This window comes from Cebus imitator, unplaced genomic scaffold (genome assembly GCF_001604975.1).
Source record: "Cebus imitator isolate Cc_AM_T3 unplaced genomic scaffold, Cebus_imitator-1.0 Scaffold68, whole genome shotgun sequence".
NCBI lineage: Eukaryota > Metazoa > Chordata > Mammalia > Primates > Cebidae > Cebus > Cebus imitator.
This window is the reverse complement of record NW_016107383.1, coordinates 1,711,521-1,723,895: the sequence shown is the minus strand read 5'-3', so window position 1 is coordinate 1,723,895 and position 12,375 is coordinate 1,711,521. Positions and strand designations below refer to the sequence as shown.

The following is a 12,375-nucleotide window of genomic DNA, read 5'->3' as shown; positions in this document are numbered from 1 at the left end:
CTATCCCCACTCTTCTCTGTGTTCCTACAGTTCTCCAGCACCTGTACCATGGGTGGTTTTGCCTTGGTCTGTTGGTTCATGAGGTCCTCTCTGGGCAGATCAGAGCAGCTCCTGCTGAGACCTGCTAGGAGTCAGGGAGTTGTCCTTTGTTTGCTACAGGAACTTCAAACTAGAAATCCTAGAAGACTCAGACACTTTGTCTCAGGGTGTGATACCCTGTGATGAACTCATGTTTTGGGCAGGGCCCTAGGACCTTGTATAATAGGGAGGAAGTACTAGTTAAATCATAGGTGAAGATTATGTAGCTGTAGTATCTACTGATTCTGCAGTCTAGAAATATTCCTAAGCCACCCCTATCCCTTCATCTTTATTCAGACTCAGTAGATATTAAAGCGACATAATCTTAATTATTTCGCTATATTACCAGATATTCCATGTTTTAAACAACTTTAACGTTCATACATTCATAAAACATCCTCACCTCCCAAGTTTTTAATAAAACACAGGTAATACCCTTACTGTCTTTGTTATTTAGAATCTGAAGATACTGGGTCTGACTGCTATTAATGAAAAAAGGGTAAAGCTTGTCAATTAAGCAGTAAAAGGCTAGACTGCTCATTCCTTCATGTCATTGAACACCACCAGAAGAAGCAGGAAAGCATAGAATATATGCTACCTGGCCATGCCCTGAAGCAAAGGATCTTCTAGGACATAAGCTTGGTTTTAAAAATGCTTTTTGTCATGGTTTAGGTAAATGGGGGAATGGCAAAGAATGATACCAAAACACGAATTTGTAAGTTTAAACTCTTGTAGAAACAGTACAAAATATGGATTCACAAAGAAGAGAGGGGCTTTATTTAATTTTAGGATTTATACTGGTTAACTCTCAATATGCACAAGAATCCTATCAAGAGACAACTTTATTTTCATTGCAGATGAGAAAACTGAGACAGGTTCAGTAACTTATTCAAAGTTATTTACATTGTAGAATACAGAGCCAAAGTTTAAAGCTTAAGTATTCTCCTTAAGAGTCTACACTCTTGGACTGGGTGCAGTGGCTCACACCTGTAACTCCAGTGCTTTGGGAGGATGAATCATGAGTTCAGGATTTCAAGACCAGCCTGGCCAAGGCCAACATGGTGAAACCCATCTCTACTAAAAGTACAAAAAATTTGCTGGGCATAGTGGCTGGTGCTTATAATCTCAGCTATTCAGGCTGAGGCAGGAGAACTGCTTGAACTCAGGAGGCGGAGGTAGCAGTGAGCCAAGATCATGCCACTGCACTCCAGCCCTGGTGACAGAGTGAGACTCCATCTAAAAAATAAAAATAAAAAATCTACACTCTTATGTGTGTTTGGTTGTTATACCAGTAAGAATTGATAGTATACCATTTGAAAATAATTTTGTTGTGTGGCCCACAAGAATTTTGTGTTTCTTTTTGTATATGTTGATCCTTTCTCTTCCTTGTCACCCTTGTATTTACAGTCTTAATATCTTGAAATAGAATCACTGTAATCCTTTGGCATTTTATTACTGGAGTTACCAGTTTTGGTAGAAGTGTCAGTGGTAATTTATAGTATTATTTTATAGGCTGGGATCTCATTAGAGATTTCAAGCAGAGATCTCACCATGTCACAGAACCAAAACATGCCAAAGTGGGCAGTGAGTCCATTATAAACATCTTGGGGTGAAAATCAATCATAGCTCACTAAATGCTTTCATAAGTTTTTGTTGTTTTGATTTCCATGACTCAATACATTGTGTAGAATATATTCAGTAGGGTAATTTTGGATTTATATGTTTATCTCCCATTAGTTAAACTAGAATGTGTGTGTGTGTATGTGTGTGTGTGTGTGTGTGTGTGTGTGTGTTTTGTTTGTTTTTGTTTTTGTTTTTGTTTTAGAGACAGAGTCTTACTCTGTTGCCCAGGCTTGAGTGCAGTGTCATGATCTTGGCTCACTTCAGCCTCCTCCTCCCAGGTTCAAGCAATTCTCCTGCCTCAGCCTCCCGAGTAGTTGGGATTACAGGTGCCTGTCACCACACCCAGCTAATTTTTTTATTTTTTTAGAGACAGGGTTTTGCATGTTGTTCAGGCAGACCTCGAACTCCTGACCTCAGGTTATCTGCCCGCCTCTGCTTCCCAAAGTGCTGGGATTACAGGCATGAGCCACCGGGCCCAACCTAGAATGTGGTTTTGATAAGAAGCTTTTGTAGATGAGATCCATGAGGCTCTAGGTCCTAGATTTTAGGTATTGTCTATTGTATTTTATATTCTTAATCCTGTTTTTGAATTTTCCAGCCTTGATATTGGTGGCAAGATTATTCCTCTTGGTCATAACCATCTTTACCTTAAAGATTAGGCTATTTCCACTTGAGAAAATTACTTTTACTATTGGGCTTTTATGGTCAATTCATCCTCCCATTATTTGCCATTTGTTGTATTTATCTTTACTACTTAGACAATCAAATAAATAGGAGAAAATATTGGAAATAATCTTCTGTAAAAAGTAAATATCCGTATTTACTCAACAAAATGTAAGCTCTTGTGTGCTACATTAAACACTCTCAACAAATAACTTGAGATTTTGTTACATGTTTTACACCTTTGAATTTTGCTTCTGTAAAATAGAAACATTCTTTTGGAATTTCAGCCATCTGGCATGTCTTACAAAGGGATGAAGTTATTGATAAACTATTACAGTCCCAGAGTAATTAAAACATGCATTTGAGCACCTACTCCCCAGCTGATTGCTTTCCTTTACCTTTGAAGAGATCCCCTATTATCCCTACCATGATCTACAGAGTTCTAGATAAACCTTCAAGCTTGTCAATTGACATACATCCCTCATTTATTCTTTTAAAACCACAATGTCCTCTTTTCAGTGTCTCAGACTTGCTAGAATGTGGTTTCCTTTCCTCTTCCTCATCCTCCAAGGATAGCTCCTTTTCACCCTTTGATTTCATGTGTCTCCCTCAGAAAGTCCTTCCTGATTACCTATGAGGGCTTTTACCCCAATTACCATCCATTTCATTCTTAGGTCATATCACTCTTCATACTCACAGACTTACAGTCATGTGAAACGTCCTGTCTAGTCATTCCTGACTAGACTCTAAGCACCAGGTGGGCAAAGACTATATATCTTTTATTCACCAAAGTGTACCCAGTGCCTGGCAAGGAAATATTTTGATGATTATCTAAAATTACATATATGAGTATGTATCTTACAGTATCTTACAGCTTTAAGTAATAGCTCACAAAATTTATTTTGTTACTTTAAGTAGGTAACTCATAGCAAGTTATATCAGGATGTAGAAAGTGTTTTCCCGATATTTATTTAGAGAGCCATACACAGCTTTTATAGTTAAACAAAATATGCCTTATTCCATATCACTTGTGTATCTTTCGGGTATGCTTTTTATACAATGCTAAACTTCTTCTTTATCAATCAAATATTTGTTCTAATGTAGCAGTTACTCTTCTCTCTTTAACAGCAGAAGATGCTATGGAATTTGATAATAAAATTGTCTTGTCTTATGCCATTGAAAAAGAGAACACACCACACAGACGCGCGTGCGCGCGCACACACACACACACACACACACACACACACACCGTTACAATGAATATATTTGTAAGGCATCTATCATAGTGTTTCACACTCAACAGACACTCAATTTGTTGAATGCCTATTATGTTCTCATAGATGGATAGAATTCGTGTAGAGAAAAATCTTGAGTTATAAAGGCACTTTATTTTCTAGATTTTACAGATCATTCAGCCATAGTTAATTCACTAAATGGATTTGAATTTGATGATACAAAAGAACACTTTATTTCTTTTTAAAAATTATTTAATAATTTGATAATGATTTATTTTATTTTTAAATTTAGTTTCTTTTAATATATGAAAAAGCTGTACAAAGGGCTTCAGCATTAGAAATTGAACTGCATATACAGGGGAAAATCCTCAATTTAGTTTAAATAACAGAAAGTGAAAGGGCATTTGAAATCAGGTGTAAAAACATAAGAATATTGAGTTAAATAAATAATTAATGATTATCCATCAGGGTAAAATGCATCTATCAAGGTAAAATGAACAGAGTGGGGCATTTGACAATAATGCAAACTAACCAGTTTTAATGCTAATCACCTGGAATGTATGTGCACAAGCATGAGCAGAGTGTGTGCATGCCTGGTGTGTGTGTGTGTGTGTGTGTGTGTGAGAGAGAGAGAGAGAGAGATACCTATTACTGCTAATATAACAAGGAAACTTTGCATTCTTTATATAGACCTGAAAATGCCAGTTAATTACATTCCAGATTTGGGTGTTAAGAATATTGCATTTCTTTCTATCTACTTCATTGCCAGAGTAGGTAGCAAATTCAGGTGCTGAAAGGCTATTAAAAATAAAACAACCCTTCAGAACGCTGTCTTTGCAATGACTGTTTTCTTCTTCTCCAGGAGAGCACACAGCTGCTACAAATGCCGTCAGTGCAGTTTTACAGCTGCTGATACTCAGTCACTACTGGAGCACTTCAACACTGTTCACTGCCAGGAACAGGACATCACTACAGCCAACGGCGAAGAGGACGGTCATGCCATATCCACCATCAAGGAGGAGCCCAAAATTGACTTCAAAGTCTACAATCTGCTAACCCCAGACTCTAAAATGGGAGAGCCAGTTTCTGAGAGTGTGGTGAAGAGAGAGAAGCTAGAAGAGAAGGATGGGCTCAAAGAGAAAGTTTGGACTGAGAGTTCCGGTGATGACCTTCGCAACGTGACTTGGAGAGGGGCAGACATCCTGCGGGGGAGTCCGTCATACACCCAGGCAAGCCTGGGGCTGCTGACGCCTGTGTCCAGCTCCCAGGAGCAGACAAAGACTCTGAGGGATAGCCCCAATGTGGAAGCTGCCCACCTGGCGCGACCTATTTATGGGTTGGCTGTGGAGACGAAGGGATTCCTGCAGGGGGTGCCAGCTGGTGGAGAGAAGTCTGGGGCCCTTTCCCAGCAGTATCCTGCATCGGGAGAAAGCAAGTCCAAGGATGAATCCCAGTCCCTGTTACGGGTAGGAAGGTTTCATTTTCAAATAATTTATTTGTTTTGAAGGGCCAAAGCAGGACCACACATTCTTTCTATATAGGATTGTGTTGTGTGTGAAGTGAACCTTAATGATCTGGCCCAATCTGGGGATTTATCCTCCTAAGGCCAAAGTGGCAGCAAGTAGCTCATGTGTGTTTGTGTGTGCTGTGCACTTACTTGGTACCGTGTTAGACAGTCACTTGTTTGTCTTTGCTCTTAGCTCAGATTGAATGTTGGTTAATCATTCCTGGTGATTATGCAAAACAACAAGGCCATATTTGGAGAAGGGAGGTTTAGATTCCCAGAAGGATGCACATCTGTTACATTGAAATAACTAAATGACTTTTAAATTTTAAGCTGGTATGACAGTATATGGTTAATAAGGAAGTCAGCAGAGATTTAAATCACTAAGAGTATAATGTCCTTGATGAGATGTTCAAAAATATAGTGTTTTTTTTTTAAAAAAAAAAAGCCATGGTATAATTATGTACAAATGACAATGCTTGTTGTTGTCGAGTGGCCAAGAAGAGTGGAAAAAATGAGAAAAGCCTAAACATGAAAAGTGTGAAAAGCAGCCAGAGTACCATGTATTTTACATGAACAGGATCTTTTAGGGGGAAAGACCTAGCTCCATGTGGAAAAAGAAAACAAAACCTCTGAGTAAGGTAAGATCCTCGATTACTCTCTTCATACTATGTAGACTCAGCATTGTTAAAAAAAAATCTTAGATTTTGAAAATTTATGAGCTCCCAATAAGTAATAGTTGCTGGATGTCTGAGGCACCACATCTTGGACATTTTACCTTAACTCTGTGAAGGTTTTGAGCTTTCTGGATGATTTTGAAGCTTTGTTTGTGCATAGAAGGTAGGATCAGAAACTAGATACCTTTACAGAAGATCCAGTTAGGAAATAGAATTCTGTTAGCCCAGTGCTTTGACCTGTGAGTCAGAGACGAGTGAGTTCTCTCTGGATGTATACAGGGGAGAAAAATTGCTCTTCCCAATGTCTGCTTGGCTGCTCTGCTCTCATTTCCTGCAGATTCTCTGAAGCCTATCTGTACTTCTCAGTATTCTCTAGCAGAGTTGAAAAACGCCCCTTAGAGGTGCACAGTTAATTATAAAAGCTGTTACCTTTCCCATCTGTAGTCATGCCCTGGAGCTAAGAGAAGGGCTTGAATACAGAAGAGGAGATGCCCCTGTACAGTGAGAAACAAAGAATCCTTCCTTCAGGGAAGAAGCAAGTTTATTATGAGTAACTTCTTAAAAAAGAGAGACAGTTTCTGTGCGCTTCAAGAGGGGGTTCAATTTAGGGAACTCCCTTCAAATAAATATACATGGAGCTGCATTTTTATAATTGTCAGTATTTGTTTTCTTAGCATGTCATTACTCTTCTGGCATCAAGCGACTTATGGCTTCTGGTTATAAGGCAGGAATGAAATGTCCTATGTTTTATTAAATTAATACTTTATCTTGAGGGTATGGTATATTTGGGGGCCTTATATCTGTATCACTGGAACCCCCTTCCTTCCTTTTTCCACTTAAAATTGTTTTCATCCATGACATCTTCATTTGATGCCATATTGTTTGACTGTTTCTAGAATATTACCTTTTCTGCTATTGTTTATATACTCTAAGACTTTGAAATGACAATTTATTAAGCAGTGGCATAAAAAATGTGAGCATAGTGGTTACATTTTTTGAGCAAGATGGAGATGATAATACTTTTCTAAAAATTTGTTTTTCTCAATTCCTCCACTTCCTTAATCCCTGATTTCAAGTTTCTGTTGCATCATTTTAACCGCCTTTTCAGTTCCTCCACATTAGCTGCTGAAGTAGGAAACCCTCAACAAGAGACTCTTTAGCTATTATCTACAATAATAGCCAAATTCCTCACCCTATGATTTATCTTCAAAGACTGTAATTTACTAAATTTCAGAGATCAAAGTTACATTAATGTATACATATATGTGCATATACGTATATAAAAGAAAGAGCATTGACTTATTCTGTGATTGTAATAAAATTAAATCTTTAAGATTCACATTTTATATTTGAATAGTGCTTTTGGAAATCACCAGTTTTATTGGATATTTGGAATAGGAACGGTAGCCAATTTAATTTATTGTACAGCATTTAGGTTATCAGCTATATATGAAATTTTCAATGTGTACATATCTTAGATGATGAGCTTTTTAAGACATCTAACAGAAAGAAGTAGCCCATTTTGATTGTGAATTTGGCACAAATTCTAGTTTGGTGGCATTAGTTGGTATTTATCACAGCAAATACACACCTCTAATTCATTACCCTCTGGGTGGTAGAATAAAAAAGCAGAATTTTGAGGTCATGTTTACTAATGGCAAAAAAAAAAAAAAAAAAAAAAAAAAATAAAAAAAAAAAAAAAAAAAAAGATAAGTACTTTAAGTTTGTAGTTGTAGAGGCACAGTTATTAGTGAAGGTGTCCTGTAATAATTTACACCATAGAAATATACAAATATAATTTACATGTTTTGAACAAAAATTACAGTGGTATATAAATATATGTCTACAGAATGCATAATTATATTTTAAACAATAAACTAGAACTTGAAATTACTGCCTTACAATTATTCAGAAATTGTAAGCAATTTAAGAAATGTAAACGATTAGATTTTAGAAGTGCCTTTTTAATTAAGTAGTTTATTCAACATAGCATTAAAAGAGCAGGTATATTAACATTTGTATATATACTTTTTAATACTAAAGGTAAAACTTAGTCATTTTAAAATACCGTACAGAGTGATATCAAGAATTAAGTATGGAAAACTTACCCAACAGAAAATGTTGATTTGGCATAGTTCAATACTATGCTGGTATGTAATGGAAACATTTTAAGAGAAGGCTGAAAGTCGTTGGGATTGTGTTACAAAGCACACAATTAAAATGTTGCTTTCAGCATATTAATCTTTCTGATAACTTTTTTTTTAAACTGGGTTTAGCAATGAAAGTTTGCTGTACTACTCAAAGTGAGGAAGGAAATAAAAGAATCACAAGAAGAGCTAAAATTTCGAAATGTTCTCTTCATTAACATTAGTGGTTTTCTCCTTTTTTTGGCATAGGTCAGGCTTTTAGTTTTGTGTTCAATATGGTATCATTTATGTATTTTATATTTAGCAAATGTGTATATTTTCCCCTTGTTATTAGTATGAAATTGATCTTAATATAAAAATTTTTAAGTTGTGTATGTCTCCTGTGTTCTGCTGTGCTTTGAGTGTGAGAAAAGGCACATTGCCATAAACTTGATCTTTTTAAACCTGATCTAAATTGCTCTAGGAAAGCTAGACTTTTCATTGCATATTAATTGCACAATATTTCTACAAAATTATTGGGTATTTTCTTGTTTTAGTAGGAAGAAATATTAAGGCCTTTAGAATCTTTGCTAGAAATAGTCCAAGCTTATATGACAACTTTATTATCTTAACATTTCTAGAATAGATCTTATAAAACATGAATCACCTCCTGAAAATGGTCACCAATATTTATTAATATTATTTTGAAAACCCAGTGTTTTATTTAGATTTAAGGTTTAGGTTTGTGAAGAGGCTAACATGTTTAAAATTACCTGTGCTAAAAGTATAAGTAAATTATTTTATATATTCCAATATATGTTTCTTAATCATTTTAAACTAAGTGGAATAGTATAGTATAGTATAGGCAGGGTTTATGTAAAGTTGTGTCCTTTTCTGACAGGTTTTTTTATGATGTACATCTACACAAAGGTGTTTATTTTTTAGATAAACTCTTATGCAGATGCAACTGCATTAATCTCATTGTTCCTGAATAAGAAATTCTGGATTTTATTTTTGTGGTGGAATTTTTAGATTGGATATTACATTGCAGAAAACTTGGCTTTTTATCTGATAACTACATGAATAAGGACCCAAAAATCAGTCATTAAATTTCACACACAAAAAACCAACATCATATAGTTTTTCATTTGTCAATAAAAATGCAGAAATACAGTTAATTTATTGGGTGAATCTTTAGGGGGAGCTCATGGCAAATTAACATTCAGGTAAACTCATCCATGTTATTTTTCATAACAGAATGTTATAGCTAACTCATAGCCTCAGATTTTTCTGTAGGTTCAAATGCTGTAGTTATTAGAACACGTTTTTCTTGCACCCACAGGAAAGATAAATCTCCCTGAGATTGATCTTGGTTTCCAGTTTAAATTTTTTTAGAAGAGTCTGTCAGTTTTAACATCTACATTTTGTGTTGCTTGGCTTCAGCAAAGATGCTCAACCATGGGCTTAGGGAGTTGAGTCCTAAGTTTGGAAGTTGAGTTACAAGTTGAGCCACTGACTTTCAAAGGAAGGGCCTCCCCGGATCTCCGTTAATCTGTCCCTTGGAGAGGATCATACTGCCTGCCACCCTCACAGGAGTGTTGTGCAGCTTAGCTAATTAATGTTTGTCAGGACATTTGAGATCCTCAGATGCAGAGTGCTAGATAAGTGGAAATAGTCTGATTATTTGTTCATTTTGTGAGTGTGATACCAGGACAGTATAATGCGAATGTTATTTCCCCTTTTCTTCAGCGGCGTTAAATTTATAGTTCAAAGATTGTTGATACCGGACAGACTATTGAGATGCAAAAATGTTCTTTTGGGGACAGTCCATTGGCAGCCAAACAGACATTTAAACAAGTGACAATGTTGAATGCCTTTATAACCACTGACAGAAGACTGCAGGAGCTTTTTTAAACTAAAGATGGTCTGAAGTGAAAAGTGGTGTTCGATATTTTGCTTTATATTTAATTAAAATGAAAACAGAATTCCAATTATCATAGCAGTAGCATTGACTTAACATAATATTTATGTACATAACTGTTTTTCTTACTCGGTTTTAACTTTTACATGTGCATATGGAAAATACCAAAGAGATCAGACTATATCAGGAAAAATGGGAAGTATATACCTCTGTTAACACTGGTTATGAAGCTGTGACTTTAGGCCCTGTTGATAGTTTCTCTTTACGTAGCAGTTGATATATTTTCTTTTGCCTGAGAATAAAATAAATGATTAAAAGCTATTGACTATATGCAGAGATGAGCAATCCTTGTACATGTCTGTGCTTCTGTGCTATATAGATGTATTTCTGTTGACATCTATTTGAAAAATATATGATTTAAACTCAAATATGTTTGAGTTTAGATTTTAATAATGCAATCCATGTATCAAATTCATTATGTCTAATAGTAAACATGAACATTCTGTTTTACCATGTAAACCTTAAGTAGGTTTTTAAAATTTATTGATTATTCATCTTTTACATTTATATACCATTTTTGACAGTAGAAAACAACTAAAACCAATTTCGTAGGTATAGAAGTTTGGTTTTATTAGTTTTATTAATGAGATTTTCTAATAATCTAATTTCTATAAGTCTACTTCATTAGCCCACACATTTTTTAAAGCACTTTATTTTTATGTACAAGCTTTAATTGTACACATTATGGGGAACACAGTGTTGTTGTGATACACATAATGCGAGGTGGGCAGATTAGGGTAATTTGCATAGCCATCACTTCAACATTTATAATTGCTTTGTATGGGGGACTTTTAATATTCCAGCTATTTGAAACTACATAATATATTACTGTTAACTGCAGTCATCCTACGGTGCTATAGAACACTAAAACTTATTCCTCCCGTCTAGCTATAATTTCATATCCTTCAACAAATCTCTTCCAATTCTCTCTTCCCCCACCCTTCCTATACTCCAATATCTTCTGTTCTGTTTTTTGTTTCTATGAGATTAACTTTATTTTATTTTATTTTTAGCTTCCACATATAAGTGAGAACATGCTGTGTTTAACTTTCTGTTCTGGGTTTATTTCACTTAAAGTAGTGTTCTCCTGTTCTATTCATATTACTACAAATGACAGGATTTCATTCTTTGTTATGGCTGGATATATTCCATTGTGTATATTTACCTCAGTTTGTTTATTCATTTATCTGTCATTTGGCACCTAGGCTGATTCCATAATGTGAATGGTGCTGCAATGAACATGGGAGTGCAGGTATCTCCTTGATAAACTAATTTCCTTTCCTTTGGAAAAATACACAGTAGTGGGATTGCTGGAACATGTATGTAGTTCTGTTTGCGGTTTTTTGAGGAGCCTCCATACCATTCTCCATAGTGGCTGCCCTAGTTTACACTCCCACCAACTTTAGAAGGACTTGAAAAACAACAACAACCTTCTTGTAACCTAGACTGTTTATGAGGTCGGGCATAGTTCTGCTGGCCCAAGTTTCTAAAGCAGGTGAAGCAGATGTAGCTTAGTGAATTGGACTGTAGGTTTGCAGTCACTGTGAAATGTCATCCTTTAGCACAGTATCTGTTCATTATTTCCTGTATAACTATCTTTTGCTCAGCTTTTCTTTTCCATGGACTGCATGAGCCAGGAGATAACAGGGCCCCCAAAATAACCCACTGTTGAACAGTTTTAGTTGTTGGAAGTGAAAAGTATACAGAAGTGGCCCAAGTTTCAGGACCACAGGGGCAGAATGTTTCAAAAATGAGATGTATAATGTTGTTGTGAATCTGGTAATTTTCTGGCAAAGCCTGGTCTGATGGGTCAGTTTTACACATGAATATCTAAAATGCCACAAAAATGTTTTATTTTTGATTTTTGTGGATTTTGTTATTCTCACCAAAAAAGTATCATCTCCATTGTCGTATATATTTTATTCTCCCTTCCCTTAGATCCTGTTCAAAAACTTTCCTTAAATGTTTATAGGCAAAGGCTATTAGACTTCTCTCCCAATTAACTCAAGGAAGCTTGGCAAGCTGGGTATTGCTGTATCTAGTTATGTTATTAGTTTAAGGACATGCAAATTGTTTCATTGATGTTTGAAGACCCTATTTTTTTTTTTTGAAGAAGCAAGACCATTTACAGACTTTTATAATGAGCTATAATTTACAAATACATTGAAGTCTGGAACATGACTTTGTGTCAGTGGTTGGAACTGAAGCAAAGGGATCTTAGTTTGGTTTTGTTTTTCTGAGAACAGCACACTTGTGACAAATTCATCATTTGACATCATTATTCATGTCAGAATGATCAAATGCGTCCTCTTGATTGTAATTTTATATATTAACTTGCCTCTTTTAAAAAGGTAGTTTCTTAATTTTGAAGATTTACTTTAGACAGGAAAAGGATAAACCATTTTCAGCATGGAAATTTATATATGTGGAACATTATGAATAAACAGAAAATGCTAAGTATATACAGTATAGATATCTATTTTTTTTT

At 35.5% G+C, this 12,375-nt stretch overlaps 1 protein-coding gene across 8 annotated transcripts in view; it reads left to right on the top strand.

Annotated features, from left to right (window-relative positions):
* Positions 1-12,375, top strand: part of TRPS1 (transcriptional repressor GATA binding 1) — a 253,230-nt gene that overhangs the window by 78,163 nt on the left and 162,692 nt on the right. For all 8 annotated transcript variants that reach the window (XM_017530666.2, XM_017530675.2, XM_037739306.1 and 5 more), the window contains one exon: positions 4,462-5,065. In XM_017530666.2, the coding sequence (XP_017386155.1) occupies positions 4,462-5,065 (604 nt within the window). The remainder of the gene's footprint in view (positions 1-4,461; positions 5,066-12,375) is intronic.